At 39.1% G+C, this 23013-nt stretch overlaps 2 protein-coding genes across 4 annotated transcripts; one reads left to right on the top strand and one right to left on the bottom strand.

Moving 5' to 3' along the window:
- The first annotated feature begins 425 nt into the window (after nucleotides 1-425).
- Nucleotides 426-4816, top strand: LOC114139132 (uncharacterized). The gene is made up of 2 exons (XM_028008821.1): nucleotides 426-1603; nucleotides 4410-4816. Exons 1-2 carry the CDS (start codon nucleotides 666-668, stop codon nucleotides 4645-4647), a joined length of 1176 nt encoding a protein of 391 aa, XP_027864622.1. The 5' UTR covers nucleotides 426-665; the 3' UTR covers nucleotides 4648-4816.
- Nucleotides 4817-5481: 665 nt separating this feature from the next.
- mapk9 (mitogen-activated protein kinase 9) lies at nucleotides 5482-21894 on the bottom strand. Of its 3 annotated transcripts, none has more exons than XM_028008820.1 (12): nucleotides 21654-21894; nucleotides 16069-16215; nucleotides 14370-14499; nucleotides 14048-14106; nucleotides 13755-13893; nucleotides 12886-13051; nucleotides 12592-12663; nucleotides 8708-8890; nucleotides 8455-8579; nucleotides 8307-8370; nucleotides 7299-7370; nucleotides 7028-7164 (listed from the first exon to the last, which is right to left on the bottom strand). In XM_028008820.1, the coding sequence occupies exons 2-12, from the start codon at nucleotides 16182-16184 to the stop codon at nucleotides 7028-7030; spliced, it is 1263 nt and encodes a 420-aa protein (XP_027864621.1). In that variant the 5' UTR covers nucleotides 16185-16215; nucleotides 21654-21894. The 3 variants fall into 3 exon arrangements, with proteins under 3 accessions (XP_027864620.1, XP_027864621.1, XP_027864619.1); XM_028008818.1 differs by lacking the exon at nucleotides 12592-12663 and adding an exon at nucleotides 10809-10880 and having other exon boundaries at nucleotides 21654-21892; XM_028008819.1 differs by lacking the exons at nucleotides 12592-12663; nucleotides 21654-21894 and adding an exon at nucleotides 10809-10880 and having other exon boundaries at nucleotides 5482-7164; nucleotides 16069-16184.
- Between the last annotated feature and the right edge of the window lie 1119 nt (nucleotides 21895-23013).

The raw sequence follows: 23013 nt of genomic DNA, 5'->3' as shown, positions 1-23013 counted from the left end.
ACAGAACATTTTAAGGGGTTTACATACTTTTACAAGTAGGAGTACTCCAGTGGGTTTTATTGTATCTGTAAACCAATTTACAGAGAAATTACCAAGGTACAATTTAAGTGTTCAACTAACAGTAGCTGTAGTCCATATACTTCATACACTGGAGGAAAAACGAAGAAAAATTTCTGAGCAACAGAAATGTAAAATTATGATCCTGCAGGTTTTTGTCACATCTTACTTGTCCAAAATCTTATCAGATTTATTGTCTGTGTTTCACACTTTGTGCCCACAACCAACATCTATTTCTGTGGTCTCAGTTATGTGTGACTGTCTTCAGGAATGAGCCGGACTATATTACACCCTGGTACCTCCCCCAGGAGCTGTGCTAAAGTAACGGCTGATGTCACGCCTGCTTAAAGACACAGTCCCTGGTGGCTACACCCACACTATAACCTGTCCAACAATATCTTCAAAGACAGAGCAGAGAGGGAAGCAGGGCCGCTGCACCTTCCTCTCCCCACCCCTCACCCCTCCCGGAGCATCAGGAACCTGGCACAGGGAAGCTCCATGCTGCGCACACAAACCCACAATTGCAGCCTTTAATCCCAGTTTTACAGCAGGCAGAAAAGGGGAGGGTTGACCACTGCTCTTTGCAACCCCATGTGCCTGCTTGGATCATGGAGTTACCCTGTCTTCCAACTGAGACCCCCACCTCAGCCAGCTCCTGCTCCACGGATCCCATGTACGACAACTGCCCACCTTTTGGCCAGCGGGACAGGGCCAGGGAAAAGGAAATGGAGAGCAGGGCTGTGTTTCCTTTAGTAACCAGACTCCTTGGGTCCAGCAGCCCTTTGGTCCCAGCTCTGGCTGAGGTTCATACAGTGGTTGTTGGAGGAAGAGAGCCTGGCTCCTGGCCAGATCGCAGCTACTGCAGCTGTAGAGGGACCCTGGGAGGACAGGCCTGGGAATCAGAGCTTAGTTCTAGCAAAAACAAAGGAGGAGGACAACAGGGAGTGGACTGGCAAGCAGAGGATGGGGCTTATCGGAGCCAAAGCCCCTGTCAGTCGCACAGCAAGGAGCATCGCAGTGCTTTGTCTCTGTATGATAACCTCACCGACACAGGAATAGCTGACAGCTTGGAGGAGGTCTTTGACATAGAGATGAACTTGCAAGAGCATTTTGACGAGCACGCATACACCTCATGGGCCCCTGAGCATATCCAAGGACTGATGCAGGGCGATCCTCTGGGCAAAGAGAAGAACCTCTGGTTGCCTTGTGACATCCTCCTTACCGAAGGTTGTGGTAAGCAGCACCAGAGTCCAGACCAAGACAAGAAGCAGGAGCCAGAGCTGGACTCAGGATCCTGTGCTCAAGAGGACCTGATGCTGTCATTTCCACAGCAACGCCTCACAGAAGGTCCTCCGCAGCCAAGCCACAGCCAGGATCTGTGGCCCCTTGCTGAAACCAAGCACTTAAAGGAGACACCGTTGTCTGTGAGGGTGCCCCCTCCGGTTCCCTTGGCTGATCCTTCTGCTAGTGCTCTGCGAAGCATCCTGACGGGCCTCCAGCAGCAGATAATCAAGCAGAGGGAAGAATACGAGGAACGAATAATCAGGTGATTTAAAATTAGGTTTTTGGCTCAAAAACAGACCTAGTCAGATACTTGTAGTGCTTTACAAAAGCTTTAATACTCCTTTAGCTTCCACAAGTTGGATCACCTTACAATGGTGTTTTATTGGGGCAAACACAAAGCAGTGAGTAGAAATAATTTGAAAAGATGGTGATATAGTTTCGTATATCATATTCCTTTATGATGTTATTTGAATTCAACCTGTGTCAGGCTGTTTACATCATCAGATTACCCATTCATAATCTGGTTTTTCACCCAGATTATGAATGGGTGAAAAGCTAGAATAGCAATTAATTACAAACATGCAATAATTTATTGTTCATTTATTGTTGATCTCACCAAAACGCAGCAAACCAGTATAACTACAATTTATAAAACCATTTCTTCATCAACAGTGAGTGTAAATCTGCTTATTGAGTCGATTCCTTGTCCATATCTTCTGCTATAATTCAATCTGCAAGGCTTTTAGGGTGTATGTCCACCAGCCCTGCGTATGTTCAGAATGAATTTGTTTTTTGGCAACTCTTCAGTGTCTGTGAACATCATCTTTCAAGTCTCTCTTTACAAATTCTCAATTGGATTGAGGTCTGGAATCTAAAGTTCTTGTTAGCAGAACTACCCTGTATTTAGCTCCCATCCATCTTCCCATCAACGTTAACCAGCTTTACTGTCCCTGCTGAAGAACACCTTCCCTACAGCATGATGCTGCCACCACCGTACTTTACAGTGGAGATTATGTTAGTTTTCTATCACTATGTACCTTCTGCCAGAATCTATGATGTAGATCTCAACAGTATTTCCAGAATAACCACCATCCTCTTGACCGTTTGTCTGATTAATGCTCTACTTGCCAGGCCTGTCACTTTGGGCGGGCGGCCATGTCTTAGTAGGTTTGCAGCTGTTCCATACTCTTTTTCAGATGATGGATTAAACAGAGCTCTCAGAGATGTTCAAAGCTTGAGATATTGTTTCATAAACTTTAAATGTCTCCGTAACTTTATCTCTGATCCATCCGGTGTGTTCTTCACAAACACCTGATACCTTCACAGAACATCTGGGTTCATACTGAGATGAAATTACACAGAAATGGACTAACACGTGACTTCTGAAGCCAATTGGGTTATTGGATTGTATTTAAAAGGAACTAATTGTGAATGCTCATATCAGCTTTTAAGACTTTTATTTTAGTTCCCTTCTCAATTCTTTTCTATTTTGAGTTTGTCTATCCGTCACTGTAAATCACATCTGCCTAAATACTACATTTACTACTGATTTACGGCGCATTTCAGTGAAGGGTAACACAATGTTCCAATATCCATAAAGGGTGTGTCTACAAAAAGCTGCACTGTTTTGGTTTCCCAGTCCTCTCCAACTTTCACCCTACATCCTGTTCAGCTCACAGAGCTAAATTTTCCCACAGGTCTCTGATAACACGCCATGATCCCAACACTTCCTGCATTAATGCTAATGCAACATCAAGTTTCCTAATTTCTGTGAATTCGGCGCTGCAGTTTGTGCTTCCATGACTTAACAGCTGGTGGGTGTAAAGTGGAAAAAAAACATATATAGCCTGACTTGCTGACATATAGAAAACAGCTCATGACACTGGAAAGAAAGCTAATTTAAGGGGCCATGCTGCTGACCTAGACACAACACATACCTCATTTATTACCGATATAGATAGAGCATCTCTCGGTGTAAGGTCACGCATTGGAACTATCCGGTGAAGACAAGAGGCTATTGCAATTCTTTTAGCTTGACAGGGAGAGTAAGAGGACAGCACCAAGGGTCAAACGTTTTTGAACACCTGCAGCCGAAGTTTTTAATCTTTTCCAGAGGTCAGTCGTCAATGAAATAAGGTAGGAGTGTCAGAAATTAAGCTGATTAAGCCGAACTGTCTGCATGAACCTTTGCTGGGAGAAGCTCTTAGGTTCTGATTCAACAAAAAATTAAGGAAACTATATCAGATACCCATGATAGATGTGTGGCACTAATTAAATTTCATGGTGCTGTTTTGTGGCAATCAATAAATCTTATCTAATCTTAAAATATGAAAAGACTTAAGGAACAGAAAATCAGGCCTTGTTATCAACAGGGCACACAAAACCAGGACTAAAAGAATGAAACAATGCTTTAATAAGGATAGTGAGGTCTGTAGCTTTGAGACAAATAAGCCATAGATTTTTTTTGTTTTGCTATTTTCTTTATATATTTTATATTCTGACCTGAAGCTGAGTCTAGTGAGATGTCAAGTCCTTGGAAGATTGGCAAATGTCCTAAAATGTTTTCACTTGTAAATATTCTCTTTCACTGTTGAACAATGTTTTTAAATTGTTTTGTATTGGTTTTACGTTCCTCCAAGCGATGGTTGCTTTTTTAAGGTCATCGCTGATGTTGTTTTCTTCTCAGTATTGTGCTAACACCCACCAAGCTCACAAAACTCCTGCTGTTTTAGAGGTGTGCACAGTTCTTGACTATAAGTTAATCAAGTGCATGTAATTAGCAGGATTTTTTCATGATGTACCTTTTACAGATTGTGGTTGGTCACTATTGTTTTAAACCTCTTCAATTTCAAAGAATAATCAATATATAAGATGGTTGAACGCAATTCTATGCTGTATTTTAGATAGATAAAAGTGTTAACCCCTTTTCTTTCCAAACTACAAGAGGCAGAATTGAAACACTGAAAATAATTCTCTCACTCACTTTTAAAAGCCACTGACCTCTAACTTTTTTTTTTTTACTGGTCATTACCATTGCACTTTTCTTCTTCTCTTCTTACTCCCATCAGCCTGGAGCAGAGAAACGAAGAGCTGGAGGTGGAGGTTGTTCGCCTGAAGACAAATCTGTCGCAGCAGCGCCACTGGTACCAGGTGGTCCAGGCTAAGATCGTGGAGTCTGAGAGGGCCAAAGTTGCTGCAGAGCTCCGTAACGCAACGCTGCAGCGGGAGATGGATCAGTTCTTTGACACCTTCGGTGAGCTCAACAACGAGGCTAAGAAGACAGAATACATCGTCAAGAGTTTTTGAACCAAGTTAAATGGAGTGGGTTTGATGGCATGACCAGTCGACAGAGACTGATTCCTTTAAAGCTTTTCTGATAATGTAGCAAAGCAAAACATGTTCTTCCCTGTAACAGGAGCATCTCAATAAATTAAATGATCAAAAGGTTTATTTCAGTAAAATCTCTCAAAAAGTGGTACTTGTGTAGTCATTTCATACAGAAGTTGATGTGAATTAAAGTAAAGAAATGTGCATTTAAGCAACTGAAAAATGACTTCTAATGGAGATATGATCATGACAACTTGACAATTATTCAACAAGCTATCATTTTGCACTCCACTGGGAAGGTGAGCCATAAAAGATTGTTGTTAAACAATTTGGCTGTTCAGAGAGCTGGATCCAAGTACATTAATGGAAAGTTGAGTGGAGGAAAAAAGTGGAAAAACCTTTTTTCCCTTGAACCTAAAGGCTCAAAGGGAATGTGAAACAATCTACTCAAAAGAAAAAACTAGAGAGTGAACTGAGGAGCATTTTTACTTTAGCATAAGAGAAAAATAAACACTTGCAAAATGATGCATTTCACTTGGGAATCAAGACCGAAAGAGAGAAACTGTTGAGATAAAGATTATTGAGACGCTGTGAAGCACATTGGACTTAGATTTCTAAATTTAAAATGATTTCCTGTCTTATTACAATTAAATATTTTGTTTTAAGTTGGTTTTCTATTAGTTGTGAGAAAAAATTATTAAAACGATCATAAACACTAGAAATTCAACTCTAGTGTAAAGAATCTAACATAGATTCACATTTTGATATTTGTATTTGCTGTGATAAGAAAGAACGCGCCAACCAACAAGAAGAATCACTGATGTCCACTTTATTAGATTTTAGTTTGGGTAAAGATGTTGGCCAAGTGATATTGTGGTCATTGCAGTCACACATCTCAGATAGCTCAGAGAAGAGCTAAGGAATTACAGAATGAGTTGGCCACTCGTCAGGTTGTTTAAGGCATGACAGAAAGAATAAAAACCATGTTGGTGTACAATGTGGTGCTTAAGTCCTCAGTGGCTCTGTAGTGTCATAATTCTGATTATTCAACACACTGTGCAATCATCTAGGCAAAAAGCAGCTCTGCAGTCCATATAAAAGGCTCTTCTTCGAGTTGCAGGTCTCCACAGTCTCTTAAAGAGGCCCTTGTTGCTGGGCAAACTTCTCCCACAAACTCGTCCTCTACAAATGGGGCAACTGCTGTCTTAAGTGATGATTCATAAGAAATAAGGACAGCACTGTACAACTTGTACATCACACATACAGGCTTAAAATAATGATTAAAAAACAACAAAACAAAGCAAACAATACTCCGTCGGAACAATATGCATTGTGATACTGCAAGTGAAAAACACAGATCTGGATGGATTTCTCTCAGACCCACAGTATCCTGAAGGTGTGATGCCTTCATGCAAGGTAAACATCTTCGTTTTGTGCTGCCTTTAGGTGAATCCTACATGTTTTCTGGCTTTATGACTAATTTGGTGACTCTCCCAGTACTAAAGGAATGCTTTAGAAAAAGAGCAGCCCATGCCTTTATTTGCCTTTTAAATGTTTTTAACGGGCTATAATGTGGCTTGTGTGCAAAATTTTGCAAGAACAAAGAAAATATACATAAATACATGTATCACTATGCCTCTTTCAGATTTACAGGATTATGATCCGCTTATACACATTTGTCATCAGTACCTTAAATTGAATTTTGTGATTCTTGCTCTACATACAGTACAACAAATGAGGAAACAAAACTGAACACTGAAACTACAGCGGCCTGGAGTAAAAAGCTCAAAATCCACATCACACGTGCCGGTTCATGAAAAACAAACAAACAAAAACAAAAACGTTTCAGCGCAGATAGCACCACCGTGGACATCTGCAATACTTTCAGCGTGCTAAGGGTTCTAATTCATAAGATCAGCATTGGACCATCAGATGAACTTCAGATGGTTGAGAAGCTTTTGTTCTTTTTGGCGTAACATGCAACAGAGCGGCGAACGGCTGTTTAGTCCTTGTTTGCCCTTATTAGATGACAATAATGACGTTTTCTAAAAAAAAAATAAAAACTATTAAAACACAGGCATACAATGCAAACCTCTAATTCCCCACCTACACCACAAACTTTATAGATGATCAAGTTAAACATTCACCAGAAAAAGAAGAGTGAATGTTTTTCGTTTTTTTTTTTTTTACACAAACATAACTCTGACCTCCAGGCAACAGTCGCAAACAAGATCCACCTGATCACAAATGGGAAACCAACAAAAAAAAACTGCTTCACTGAGAGAAAAGAACAGAAATGCAAGTTAGACGGGATAACACCTAAACAGAGGCAGATGAGGAGCTGTGGACACTGAGGCGTTCACTGACTCTCGTCGAGCGGCCCTGTCAGCGTGTCGATGCTGCTGCTGTCTGTGTCCGACGCCAGCGTGTGCTCTGTGGACATGGACGAAATGTCGTTGGCCGAGGACGACTGGGAAGCGGAACCGGACGCCACATCTGAGACGCGACACGTGAGACAGAACCAGGACGGTGATTAAAACCCTCCAGGTGAAACCCTTCTGACAGCAGCTCATTCCAGCACACTTCCATCCACTTTAAGACAGAAACGGTGGCACATGATCTGAACCAACCTGAGCAGTCTTCTTTCATTAGACCGTTCTTGTTCCTCTCCTCCCAGTCTATCACTTCTTCATAAATAAGTTCTGTGCAGAAGTAGAAGAAGTATGGTCAAATGTTATTTCGGGTCTTTCTGTTAAGATTTGTGAAGCTGTAGGTAAATAAATGTTATGTCTGCATTTCCAATAATAGTAAACTACACAAAAACATAAAAGCTTTTTTAAAGCTTTTGCATTTCCAATGGTGCCACACAAAATTAAGAGCTTGTTTGATATTTTCATCCCGTCTCTTTTACTAGCGGGATATCCATGCAAATGACTACAATCAGAATATTTCATGAGAAAATGGGCATATAATTTCTGTGTGTTCCTTCAAAAAGAATGATCAAAATATTATAAGACATAATCCAGATTTCAAATTTATAGATTTCAGAGATTATTTTTCTACTTCAGGGTTCAAATGTAATGCCTGAAAAAAACACGAAATGTAAGAAAGAAGGAACAGATGGATGTGTTGGCAGATTAAGGGATGGATATATGGAGGTACACACTAATGGATGGAAGTGTGAATGAAGGAAGAGAGGGAGAGACTGATGGCGATAAAGACAGATGGAAGGCTAGATGACAAATGGATGGATGGAAAGGCAGATAAACTGATGCAAAAATGGATAGATGAAAAAACTAATTAATACAGGGATGAAGGAATAGATCAATGGATCAACAGATAAGTGGGGAGATTGAAGGAGGTATGTATGGACTGATGAATGGATAATTCTAATAGTTCATTTGCAACATATATTGAAAAAAACTGCATAAGAGGCAGGTTGTCAGAAGCAGCTTAGTTTTTTTAAGCTTTAGATATTCATCATGCAAACAATGAATCTGGAATTACAAATAATGTTATACTCCATTGTCTCTGTAATTTCTGCAAAACACAAAATTTCCAAATTCCAGACTTGGAAACTGCAGAAACCCTGGAAATAATCTAATGCTGTTTTGCATCCCTAGAGGGCGGTGTACCACCTTTCCACTGCTCGATGGTGTGCTCTCTCTCTTCCAGCTGCTTATCTGAAATCTGAGGAGGAGGCTGAAACACAAAAGGGAACAGATCCTTCAGAGTAATCGCTAGCACTGTTCCTGTGCTGAGAAAGTCTACCACCAGTTTCCTCACCGCGTCCGCCTCTGCAGGGTCGTACCACACGTGGATGTAGGGGTGATGAAGGGCTTCCTCTACCGAGATACGGCATTCCGGATCAATGACCAGCATTTTGGAGAGCAGATCCCGAGCTTGAACGGCTGGTTAGGCAAAACAGGACAAGCATTACCGTGTCTGTAACATCTCTGGGGACAAGCTGGTGACTTTCGATTCCCAGGCCAGCATTTATGCAAAGTATTGGTTTTGTTTAAGTTCCCGAAGCTCTTACTTTTCACTTTGTCTTGTTCAGATTCAGAAGGGAAAGCAAAATCCGGGAACAGCTCTGTGAAGCTGATGCCTGGATACTGCGGCTTGTTCATCACATAGTTCCTTACGGTCTCCATCAGTCGGTTCATAAACTCGAGACTGGGCGTACCCAGAATCTCAATCACTTTATTCCACTGGTCGATGTCTGGACAAAGTCGTTTGTTATGGAAAATTGTAGGCATGTACACTACAATTATAAATGAAAGTGAAAAAGACAAGCCTGAAAATTTAAACAAAGAATATAAAACAAGAAATCAGTGCTAAGATTTTAGTGGGCCATAAAGTGGTTAAAAGTGTCAATAAATTTAATATGAACATAAAACCTAATTAGGAACCATAACCTTTACAGTGTTTTGCAAAAGTACTCACACCAACTGAACCTTTTTACGTGTCATCACTTAGACACAATGTTCAATATTAACATTTTATGTGATAGATCAACACAAATCTGTTGATTGATTGTGTCATTATTGAAAACAGAGATACACACGTATCCATTTGCATGGATGTAATGTAATAATTTAAATACCTTTGTATATAGCCCGATTTATTATGGTACCCTTAAACAACTCCAGTGCAACCAATTGCTTTATAAGCCACCTGATTAGTAAATACTCAATGTGTCTCTACAAACACTGTGAAACCAACCCCTATAATAACGCACAGTAGAGGCAGCATCATTCTGTGGGACAAGGAGCTGGTCAGTGTTGATGGAAAGATGGATGTAAACACAGGACAACACTGGAAAAACAAACAAACAAACAAAAAAAAAAACGTTTAAGGCAAGTAAAAGCTTAGAGACTCCAGCAGGACGACAACACTAAACATACAGATAGAGCTACAGCAGAACGGTGTGGAGCAAAAGCAAATTATATGCTGGAATGACCTAGTAAAAGTCCAGATCTTAAAAATCTGTAAAAAGTTTTCATTCCCAGATTTTGCCAATTTGCCACTACTACCACTAGTAGTGGCAAATTTACAGTAGAATATGTAAAAAAAAAAAAACAACTCTATTATATGGTTATGCAAAACTAATAAAGAACATACTCTAAGACCCGCAGCTGTGATTGCAGCAAAAAGTGGTTTTATAAAGCATCCGGTCCAATACTTCAATATTCTTTTCATGTTAAAATATTTTTTAGTATGGTGCCATCTGACTGAATCAGTGGTAGAGCAGATGCTTCACGTGAAGAGGCTAAAGTCCCTGGTTCGATTCTCAGGCTAATTTCTTTCACTCTGCCCTTTTCCTGTCATCTTTTGTTCCTTTTCTGTTCATTAAACAAATGAAAAGGCCAGAATAGTTCTTAAAATAAGCCAAGAAAAAAATGGATTCATCATCTGATCATTTTAGTTTGCTGCTGGCTATATGGTGCAGTGCTACATCAAATAGGCATCGGACAGTCTGTACTTAAATGTAGGCATTTGTACTTAAATAACTGATAAATATCAAGGAGTGGAGAATCCATCTAGCTCTCCATGTTTATCTGTCAGAGAAATGGGCTGGGCGGGAGGCTCAAATTCATCAAGTGGATCTTGACATTTTTCGGTTTGGTCCCCAACAGAACATAAATACAAGCGAAGGCAATTATCTTGCAGGACGAAAAGCGATATAACCTGGTATCACACTTGTTGCCTTGAATCCATTCAAAGCTACTCGCCTACAACGCAGTCCCTGGTAAGTGAGAGGTGATAATTAGAAACAGAGAGACAAACACTATAAATGCTAATGATGTGAATTATTTCCGTCTGATTCCATCTGTCAATTAGGGAGACTGCAGTCATCTGAACCAGAAATTGTCTGATTAATAAACATTGGCGGGAACACATAAAATCTTAGCTTAAACCCAGATCTGCTCTAAATAGTAGGGTTAAATCTACAAATATGAAGATCTATGACGTCAGACTTCCATAGCGCTTTTCAGGACTCAAGGTTGCTTTAAAATGAAATGAATTTCTATGACAATAACAGAAAACATCTTGATGTGTTTGAAGGACTACAAGACAGAACGCTCTGAATGTTAGACACCAACTGGCACAGAGACAATGAGAAGAGTGAAGGATACGATCGGTGCCCTGGAAGATGACGCTGCCTTTTACCATCTCTCCCATGATGCACCCCACTGACCAGATGTCCACTGGGAACAGAAAACACACACAAATGTGACACACAAAATCCCACAGACAAAAATTATTGCACTGAAATGATAAAAAAACAAAAAAAAACAAATACACAGTAACACGTCACAGTAAGGCTGTACAGATGAACTACAGACGTATGGTTTGCTTTGCTCGTACTGACAAACACTGAGATGTAAAAACGCCACGCCTCATTGTTTTCAGAGAAATGTTCTGCTGATTTCTTCATGCGGTGCACATCTTCAGTCTGGCTTCAAACCGGCTGCAGCCTTCCAGGCCTTTTTCTCGCCTACGCTTATCAGTTTACACAGCTGTTGCTCTCTCCCTTACTTTCTCTTTGTGTGTGCATGCGTGTGTGTGAGTGTGTGTGTTTTTAATAGAGGAGGACGGAGTTTGTCTTTTACCCTCACTCTCTTGAGTTGCCTGTTTGCTTGCGAGCGTTATTAAGTGGCAAATGGCCATTTACTGTTTCCTCCGGTCCACTTTCCCTCAAGCTGAAAGCTCCCTCTGCCTCTGATAAAATCTCCAGAGCCCTGCACATAATTCCAAGTCGATTCTTCACAAATATCACATGAATCATAAATATAAACTTTGCACAGAGTACACCAGGCATTTTTTTAAGGCTGTATGCATCTCAACAGAATGTGGGGGGGACACACACCCTCTCACTCTGAGTGTTTTCATCAGTGCCTCTGAGAGCATGACTGGGTTACATAACACAGCAACAATTAGGCAGTGATATTTGACATAAGTTATGGCTGTGTAACAAATAAACAGATCTATCTAAAACGCGTTTACTTTGTGTGGATTGCTCTTAAAGCATAATCGCAATGTTTACATCTCCTTTTGCTCGACTGACTGACTTTAATTTTTCTATCACCTGTTCCAGTCCACAAGACTGCTTTCATCAACTGCTCATGTACACATCCCCAAAGGTGCATATGGGTACACACCACATGATAAGAAGTGGAACCATACAGACACACAGCATTTCTAAAATCTTTACAATGTTTCACTGAAAAAAAATGTCTACATAAATGATTTTCTTGCAGTCAGTTAAAAAAATTCCCCAGTGTGAAAAAAGAAAAGAGCCAAAAAAAATGTCCAAGTGACATTCTGGATTAGGCAGGAAAATAATTAAGATGGCATTGTTTACGTGGCTATTTAAAATAATGATAAGAAGAAATTCAATGCACTACAAGTGGAATTTTTTTTAGAAATGGTCAAACATGAGGGGACCCTCGTCCATGTTAAAGTGACATATTGTGTTCAGTTACATGTTTTTAAGCAATGTCACAGAGACTGCTGGCGTTTTCTGACGCACCGATGTCTGTGCTCTAATTCTGGCCGGTCAGGAGCAACTTGGCTCCACCGGTGTAATGCGCAGCAATGACGCATGTAGTGTAAATCTGAGATGATATAGATAGGTGTTTGTATTGCATGAAATGGTAACACCAAGAAGCCCTGCAAAGTCACTTTTATTCATCTCCTTGGCAACTACCAGGGCATGGAGACATAACATAGTTTTAGTGTTTAAAAATTATGTGACTGACTAAACTACTAGCTACAAAATATATATCTAAAGTATTTCTGAAAGAATCCTAAAAGAGTCTTTCTGGGATGCGTTTCAAAGATAAAGAAAAATAAAACAGAAGAAAAACATCAGAAACATTTAAATGAAGGTTTTCTTGAAGTAACAAGGAAGGATACAGTCCTTTCCAGGAAAGAGGACTTTATGACAGATCATTTCAGCCATTATGCAGCCAACTGACCACAGGTCCACTGAAGCAGAGTAGTTGCAGATTGAAAGCATTCAATGACATTGAATGGCTAAAATTACCACACAGAAAACTAACAGCATAATTGGATCAACAAGAACAGACAGTTGAAATTGTTTTCAATTGTAAAGCAGAAATTTGAAAACTATAAAGATATGAAATATATTTATGTTCCTGTTTGAAAATTATTAATTTCTGTGAAAATCTGGTGGGTATTTTTTCTCACCATTCTCCTTATACTTCATGCCCAGAATGACCTCTGGGGCGCGGTAGTATCGGGTTACTACATAGGGGGTCATCATGAAGTTTGTGCAAGCTGTCCGTGCAAGACCGAAGTCAAGGATTTTCAGAGTGCAATCAGACTTCACAACAATGTTGCTGGGCTTCAGATCCTGAAGAGGAAGACAACAAAAGCATTTTACAGGGAAAAAAACCCACATTCACTGGAAAAAGACTGTCAAGAGATGCTAGGTAATGTTCCTCAGAGTTTACATCTCAGTGACATTACCCAAAGAAAGTGTAGGCAGTGAAATGCTCAGAAAAAAATGTATAGGGAACTTGGGAGCTCCATCTCAGGCTCTACAGACTCCAGTCAGTGGGTTAAATGTGAAAAATCATGAAAACACAGAATAAGTGCGGCTTGTTTGGAAGACAGCAGCAGAGCATTTATCTTTAATAATTCAAAATATGGCAGTGGAACATACAAAGCTGCCTCTGAATGAGCCATAAAACATCAAAAAGAATGTCAGAAGAGTTGTCTCCACCAACTATCAAGCAAGGTGGCAGAGGGCGCATGATTTGGCCCTTGTTTCCCATAGGATATGGGCATCTTGAAATAACGGAGTTGACCATGAACTCCTTTGCATACTGAAGCATCCAGGAGTCAAACTACAGAATGAACAAGAATTACTAAATTATGGAGTTTACATATCTTTCCTCTTTTCCTTCACATTTAATGACTAGGGAGGAGAGTTAAGGATTTTTTGTATTCAGGCATCTCCGCATTTTTTCTTAATACTTTTAACAAAAGAGAGGGAAGTAAAATGCACCATGTTCTGTGTCGATTCAGCTCAAAGCACAAACACCTGGACTTACTCTGTGGATGATCCCAGCTGAGTGCAGGTGCCTGATGCCACAAAGGATCTGATAGAGCAGGTAGGACATCCTCTCGTGGTCCAGGTCCATGTGAATCACCTGACATAAGCTGGCATCCATCAGCTCCATCACCAGGTAACTAAAGGAGACGAGGCGTGAATGATGCAAGCAAAGATTTATTAGAAAATCAAACCAAGAAACAATAAAAAAGAAACTGGAAAAAAATGGACAGAAAAAGAAATTTGGATAAAATATTTGGACTAAGCTCTAAAGAAGCCTCCGCTGTCACTCACAGATCCTGGAACTCCTCCAGAGACTTCTGAGGCGTGAAAACATTGATCAGACGGATGATCTGCGAGCACAAAAACAGGCCATTAGTTCACTCTGTTACTCTCCCATCCACTTCACTGCACAGAGTTCACTCTTTTCTCCTCTCAGGTCTGTTCATTTTTTAAAGTATTTTATGCAGCGACTTCCAGAGTTTCTTCCCAAAGAATGATTTGATCTTACACCAGCTTTATCCTGCTGCATAACTAATTAAATCACATATTTATTGAAGCTTATTTGCATCTTTACATCAAAAATAACATTCTGTTGCCTTGCATTAAATCTTACATTTTTGTGGTTGACACATTTCAGCAGCACCAGTTCCCTGTAGGCCCGCTTTGCATGGGTCTGGTTCTGAAAGGGCCGACAGAGCTTCTTCACAGCCACTGGTATACCGAGGACTGTATCCAGAGCAGAGCTAGTCACACATTTCATGAAAAATTAAAGAGAAAAAAAGGTTAGAAGCACATATGTGACTCTTACTGAGAGAGGCACTTCCTCGCCTCAAGGCAGAAAGAAAAAAACAGCCAAGTTACATTTTTACTGAGTTTCTCTCATTTTAAACAAGAGAGATCAGTGTGCAGCCCTTCAAACAATGGTAAGGTTACTGGTAACAATCCAAAATAGGATTACACAGAAGACGTGTTCAAGCTGAGTACTGAACCAGCTAAAATTATTTTCGACTGTATTAATAATGTAATATTATACATCCATTAAGATGTAGAGAACAGCTTAAGTTTATAAATAATAGCACTTCTATCTAGGCTGGCTTTGAGAATCATTAGAAACACATCCAAAGTTTTCTAAAGCTAGTCATTTGAAACTTTTTAATAATTACTATTGTTAAGAAAACAAATCTGAAATGTCAGAAATTTAAATAAAAAATCTGGGGAGTTTTCTAAGCGGAAACATGTTGCGCTAACAACAACCCTTTTATGTGAAAAATTGACAGTAAAGTGTTCCTAGAGGAATCACAAAAGCTGTAAGAAACTTTCAGAAAAAAAGATTTTCTATGGAGGCACACCAGTTGCTGTTTTAGGCTGCATGTTTCAATAGGGAGTAAAACCACAACAAATAAAAGAAGAGCTGAAAATATTACAGAAAAGTTGCTCTGCAACCTGTGGAACTTGACTTTGGACAAATTGCTGCTGCTTTTAGCACATTTGCAGTGTATTTCTATAGCATATCTGCAAAGAATTTCCACAACACAATAACTCGCATAGTACAAAGAAATACCGTACTTATTGTTTTATAAATACAGAAAGTTCCAGTGCAAACATTTTTAAGTTAAAGTTAGGTTTAGGTTTCTTTTTGAAAACAAAACATAGAAAAAAAACTTTTTTAAAGTGCAAATGTAGCAATTAAATGATGGCTTACTTGTGTTACTTATGGTAGCAGCCGCTAATAAAGGTTTTTAAACACCACTCTAGGTGACAACTCTGTAAAAATATCATTTGTTTTAAAATGAAACTAAAAGGTATTTTAGGGTGACTTTTCTCTCAAACACATTGCATTATATCTTCTGTGCTGTGACTAGTAATGATTGTTCACAGCAGAAATGCAGATCAGCTATAGTTGATCAATTCATCTCTACTAATAGCATCATCTTGGTCTGACGCTGTTCTACATTTTAACATTAACTGTCTGGTATCCCTGCAAGATGCATTTGATAACCAAAAAATGTTTCATTTTCCAAAGATATCAACTCAAATATTTTATAAAATGAGGTACAATAACTATTCATAATATAAGAGGAAAGTCTTGGCTGTAAACACCAACTTGATATTTTGAAGAGTGCTAAACCTTTTTTTTTTTTATCAGGAATAGATTGCTTATGCCTAATGACTTTGTAATAACTGCACAGTAGATAAAAGATGCAAAATGACCTAAAAACAACCTGATTATGAAAGAATTAGGAACGAGGTCTGGAAATTCACAGCACTGAGATACTTTCACAGCCAGCAAACAAACTCTAATAGAATCTCACCAGACAATGCCTTGGGCCCCTGAGCCAATGGCACGAAGCTGCTGGTAACGCTTGAGCACAGTGAAGGTGGAGTCCCCCACCTGGACACTGTAGAACTGGCCCTCCGCCTCACTCATCGTGCTGAGAAGTCAGGACCAGCAGCACAGTCTGTCCACACACACACACACAAAAACATGTTATTAACACTCAAACAAGAGGATGAAGAACACGCAAAGGCCGGTTAGCCTGAGATCGGGTTACTTGTTCCTTTTCCAGAGCAGTCTAAAACCCAACAATCATGTCTTGCTGCTCTCTTTCATCATTTTACAACAACAGAAGCAGAGTAGATATGCTGATGCTGAAGCTGCTAATGTTTTGGTCTGTGACTGTACGTGAACATCAAGGTCAACAGAGAAGGCTGAAAGCTTGATGAAGAGATCCTGAGGCTCTTGATGCCATCTTCAAACTCGGACTGACACGCTCATGCTAAATAAACATAGACAGAACACACTGACTAGCAGAGGCAGCCGTCGGCTTGAACATGTTTGTGATCTGACGGCAGATTAACTGCACAGCAGGAGTACATACATGTTAGGAAAACACACAACATGCTTGTGGGTTTCTAACAGTCGTGATAGCGCTGATTCCTGGGGCAGGAAGTGGAGGGGTGTTATTCTTGGCAGCCATTTCTGTGTGTGTGTTTGCATGTGGGCGAAGACACACTATCGTGTAGCTATGCAACAGCAACGAGTCACGGCTGTTTGCCATTCCCTAAAAAAACAGCCACAAGTTAAATGGAGATGGATTTTTTTTTTTAGCTCTTTGACATCAACTGGCTGGTCTGGATGCTCCAGATAAAATCCACACACAGAATCAGCAGCGCAGACCTTATGGAGACGTGTTGTAATGCCACACATTTTTTAAAATTGTAAAAATACTGGGCCTTTCCAGGCAGTCTTTGTTGACTTCTTTACTTTCGTTTCACAATATTTTCACAATGTTTCTACAGTGGAAATGTTTTAAATGTCCTGAAGATCCCAGAAACTAAAAGCAAGGAGGAAAAGATACTACAAAGAAAGAAGGAAGGAAAGACAGGATGACAAAAACAAGCAAAACAAAGAGAAGAATGAGATTTAAACATATATGATTGGAAATAAAGGCTGGAAATACACAAATATTTTCTATGCCGTTTTCTTTTCCCCCTCTTATCGAGACCTAGAAAATATTTTTTTAAAATTCAGACTGTGTTAAAACCCTATTATAATGTTTGTTTTCACACAGAAATAGACTGCTTTTTTAAATATATTGCCCTTACTAACATTACAACTTTGATAACATAACTTGCATATATTATTTGCAGAAAGACAGTACTGTGTTTAACAAAAAAGCACAGTTTGTTTGGGAATAGAGATGAAAAATAATAAGCTCCTGTTATATAAAACAACACAGTGATGTCTGGTTGGCCTCTGTGGCTTTGAGGCAGCAATCTTTCTCAATTGTTCATCTTTGACAATTCTTAATTGTTTTTCTGGACATGTTGGCATTTTCAACAAACCTGAACAATAATCCGGTTTGAATTTCCTGTCTCTTTTAGTAAAACTTTGATTTCTCATTGTCTTCTTCACATCAGCTGAAACGGGTCATTGGATTGGCCACACACTTTTCTCGTAAAAATATACTGCAGCGTTCATGAGTAATAACGTAGCCCTGCAACATTATTGCTCTTTAATTCAAACCATGCTGTGAAGCTGGTCTGGTTCCTAACAAGGCTGGCCAGTCATTTTCCCATTTGGGTCACGAGATGTGGGAAATTGAGGGCCGGATTAATGACTGAACTCAATCACTCCAAAAATATGTTGATAGAGATAAACTCTAAATATTATCAATAATGAAATTTAACATGTCATCATGACAACTAAAGCTTTATTATAAAAAAACCCATAATTTTCCTATACATGTACTTTAGGAATATGCTGATTCTCATGATAATATAATTAAGTAAAAAATCAAGTCAACAGTGCACTTCTTAATCGCTTAAAGTTATTTCTAAACAACTTTTACCAAAAGCAAGATTTTCTAATATCAAGTGAAGTGGAGCCCAAAGCAATATTTAGGGTGAATCCTGAATCCTGTTTATGCTTGTTGCATTTGAAGATGGTTGCAGAGGCAAATGATGTTTCCTAAAAGCCATTCCTCATTTGGTAACCTTTATTTGACTAAATTAACTACACTCTGACCCTATAGACTTTCTACCTTTATACTTTTGCATAAATCTTTCTTTCTCTGTTTCATTTGCTGTATGAATTCTTTCTCACATCCATTTAGCTCCCTTCCTACACCTGAAAGGAGAGCTGTAAATAACTTAGCCGCCTGTGTTCCTCTGTCAGGAATTTGTCATGATGGTTTTTGGCACTGGGATCTCTTCACTCGTTTGGTCTTTTCTGGATTTCCCCAGGTTTCCTCCCAGAGAAAGGCTGGCTGATTTATTTTTCTCAGCACTCTCATTATAGCATGCCTTCTGAGGTAGGAAAAGCCAAATGCTAATGGATTGACAGTACTCAATTACAACATTGCGTTTGCTTTTTAAGTATAGAAGAACCACCTCTAAAATACAGATATTTTTATTTTTATCCTAACAATTTAGATTCAGTATTGTCTAAAATCTGAATTTAATCTTAGACATGTGTGCATATTTAAATAAGATTTGATTAGTATGTGGTAAAGCTGATGTTCCCATGATAAAACCTGGACTACTAAAGCCACCCTGCAAGGTGGATGAGTCACAGCATCAATTATGATCACATTTCAGGCTCTCAGTGGTGACTACATCATGACAAAGCTGCTGCTGCAAATGTAGTCAAAATCTGAAGCACACCACAAACCTCATTCCTTTGTCAAAAAGAACAGCTAAAGAATTAAATTACTAAATGAAGTCAATATTTTAACCATCAAAAACCAACCTCACATAAAATGCCATGCAAAGACGTTTACAGAGGTTTGTTCCTAAGCAGCAAGAAAGCAGAGACCACCACCAACCATTCACTGTCTTGAAGCATTTTATGACATTAAAGAAACGCTTTAGTTAATGTTTAGCAACTTAAACATTGCTAAACATTGATTTAAAGGATAAAAAATATCTGCTCTGAGTAAAGTAATAAATTATAAATATTCAGACCTATTACAAGATGATGATTATTTTCTAGACTAATGACTGACTTAAAAAACCTGGTTGTAGAAATAAAAAACATTTAAAATACTTTTTTTCTAGTTCACAAAAAAACCCATCTGTTAGTCAGTGAAGAGTGAAATGAAAGAAAAATACAGTGATTTGTGCAAGAAGCATTTGTGAATTAACATTAGATTAACTGGGATTTTACTGATGTAACCGTTTAGATCTTGCTGTCATATTTTATTTTTGTTTAAAAAAACCCCAGATACAATATTACCTCACACTAAAAATGTTTCAAACTAAGTATTATAGCAACTAAAGAAAAAAATCGCCTTAAGTCGACCATTCCTCTCTCAGCCGTAGACAGAATAGATCAGCGTTACTTCATCCTGGTCCTGAGGGCATCCTGTTCTACGTTTCTTCACACACCTGATTTAAATGAATGCGTGATTAGCAGACATATGAGCAGATGCTGAGGAGGGTAATGCCCTCCTCAGACATCTAATAGATGAAGAACTGTGAGCCCTGAGGACCATGAGTACATGACTGCAATGTTCAGCTTTTTTGTCTTAGTAAAAATATTGTATCATAACTGCAAGTCAGCTGCAAGAATCCTGACAGAGAGTTCACATCTCTGCAATTTCTACGTTTCTACATTGGCTAACAGTAAGTAAGGTGCTTTTCATTAAGTTTTTCATCATAAATAGTCGTACCCCACTATACATGACTGATTTTATTATACCAGTTTTTCAGATTTCTCAGATCTTGTGAAAAAGAGTGAGAAAAAAATGCAGGATGAGGTTTAATTTTTTTTAAATCGACATCAAACGTAAATGTCCAGTGTAAACTTTGTAATTCTTAAATTTTAACGTCATCTAAGATTCCTTGTATCTTCAGTTTTCTCATCCTTCATTTTACCTTAGATTGGTTGTATTTTATTATTATCTTTTTTTTTCTTTTTACATATTTGTGGTTCTAGTGGGTATTATTTTAGGATTCTGAAATTGTTGAAGTCTTTCTCTAACGTTTCTCCTCTTAATAATTATTATTATTATTCAATCAGTCCTTGTAGCCACCATAATCTCTATTTACCTCATTTATTCTGTACTTTATTTTTAGAAATTGCATCCAAGTGTCAACATCTAGTTTTTGCTTTGAGGTTGAAGGACTTGGAGCCTATCCACTTTGTGCAATGAACCATTACCACTGGCAGGAAAAATGGTCCTTAGCATGACCCTACTGCCACTATGCTTGACACTTGGTGTATTATTCTTTGGTGTGAAAAATCCATCTTGATTCCAAATATTGTTACTGTGGCCAAACAGCTGAATCTCACCTGACCATGAAAATATTCTAACATGACTTGTTATCAATCCATTTAAATATTTTTGCTTAAGTCTATCCATTGAATAATTAATATCATTATTATTAACGTAAGAACAACCACTCAGTTATTTTAGCCGCAGTACGTAAGGAATCACTGCTTTCCTGCACATAAACTGTGATCATGTGAAACCAGAGTATTCTGCCTCAAGGTAACCATGAACCTCATACTGGTGTGCCTAATGGTCAGCACTTTGTGGATATATGTACTTTTTTCATCTTACCAGTTAAAGAGCAGAAGAGAGCTGTGACCTTCACATAATCATCAGCATCCTCCACAGTAACTCATCATGGCTATTGTCCAGCTCATCATGAGCCTAGCCCAGCTTTGGGGTCTGACGTGGCTCTCAGTAGGGAGGTGGATAAGGAGTCATATCAGATTAACATGACCTGAAAAGTATGTCTCACTGTCATGTAGCAGCGTTATAAAACAGCACACATCTACATCCAAGACTCTGCTGCTGCTGCTGCTGCTTCTGATGTCAATTAAGGATGAAGGGAAAGTGGCGATAAAGGATGAAGGGAGTGCTTCTGTGATTCCTCTACACATGACAGGTAAATTCACTGTATACAAGCTCAGTATCAGTCGCTGACAAGTATCTGGCATACCAAATAAACTAGATGGGGGTGAAAAATAGTACATGCGTTCATCACATCTGCAGCTGTGTTTGTGTTTCACAGCTGTGGGCATGTTTGTTGGTCTGATCACGTTAGGCCCAATGAAATGCAACTCATATGGGTCATTTGTGAACGGAGTGAATTGATGACATGATGTTAAAGCAGAGGTACAACACGGAGGTATGCGAGCAATAAAGCGGTGTGACACCGGGTACCGCTGGTATTCACAGCTTTGATACAAGAAAGCGCCAAAATAACCACTACCTGAATTAATCAAATGTTTAACCGGACACACAGTCGGTGGGGCCTAAACCACCAGCCTGCCTCCAATCTATGGGCAGCAATGCGGCAGTCGGGCCGCCGGGGCTGAGCTGGAAGCCCCGACAGTCCGAGAGGGACGACGACAGGAGGCGGTAGCTGCAGCAGTCAGACCTACCTTCTCCTTTCGCCGCTCCCAGGAAGCTCCCATGCATCCAAAACGCGAGTCAAACTCTTTCCCACTCCTTTAGGAACGACGGAGAAGTGGAGGGGGGTGGGGGGGAAGTTTAAAACAACCAGAGTCGTGACTCTCACCACTGACAAACAGACAGACCCTGGTCCGAGCTAACTCCAGCGGCAGCGCGGCGCGGAGAAGCCGAAACAAGCAGAGACAGAGGAGCGAGGAAAGAGGGTGACGTCATTCCGCACAGTTTACGTTCACACACACAAAAAAAGAAAACACATTAACTTCCTTGAGAAAGTTTGTTTAGCATTTTTATCAGAAATATCTAAAGGTACAGATTAAAACCTAGTTTTTAATCTCTACATGTTTTGGATCTGTTCTAACACAGTAGACGTGTACTTTGGTTTTCTCACTTAGCCGTCAGCTTCTGGCACTGGATTCAAAGTAAAGAAAGATACAATATCTACTGAATTATGCACTCGTAATAACATCTGACAGAACTTCCCATTAAGAATTCTGTGTAAACCTTTTAAGTAGGCCTATACATTTTGACTGTAATATGTCATTATGGTACAATTCTCTTTAATCTTAATTTCATAGTTGGGGTGTATTTTTCGATCAATTTGTGTGTAAAAAAATATTTTGTAATGTAGCTTTAAGGCAATTTATCATACTAATATTTCATACACTAGCACAGGCTACTTCCCAGACAATTTTAATATGGATTAATAAGGAAATCCTTCAGCCATTTAAATGAACCGAAAACTGGTTGGATAAGAAAAAGCATAAAATAAGAATATCTTAGTAGTACACAGGATGCAATGTCCTCTTCATTATTCTACCTTTGTCTTTTCACTCTGTTTAACCATAAAACCAAATTAATACAATACATTTTTTATACGATTTGATCAACACTAAAAATGTGAATAAATTGAAATCTATACTTAAATTTAAAAAAATCCAGAAACAATGTAGACAGCCTACATGCTTCTTGATGATATAAAAAGTTGGTAATATTAATTTAAATTGGTTTCCATCTTACAAGTTACATTTTCAAAAGGTTTCCTGAAGAATAATGTTAGTCTGCTTTATCCTCCCAAAACCAGTCATGATATGTGTTTGGGAACGTTGTCTTTTTGCGACACCAACCTAATAATTTTCAAGTTATAAACATTCTGCTACTGATTTCAGAAGGTTTTGAATTTAGACACCCTCCTCCATTTTTATTATTCCATCAACTGCAATGCAATAGTATCACTGGCAGCAAAACAGACCCTCAGCATGATGCTACCAACGTCATGCTCGACAGGTGGTGCAGACACTGTTCTTGCCATTTAGGTCAAATAGCAAAGCT

This window comes from Xiphophorus couchianus, chromosome 23, assembly GCF_001444195.1.
Source record: "Xiphophorus couchianus chromosome 23, X_couchianus-1.0, whole genome shotgun sequence".
Classification (NCBI taxonomy): Eukaryota; Metazoa; Chordata; class Actinopteri; order Cyprinodontiformes; family Poeciliidae; genus Xiphophorus; species Xiphophorus couchianus.
Note: the sequence above shows the minus strand (reverse complement) of the source record. Positions and strands in the feature narration are given on the sequence as shown.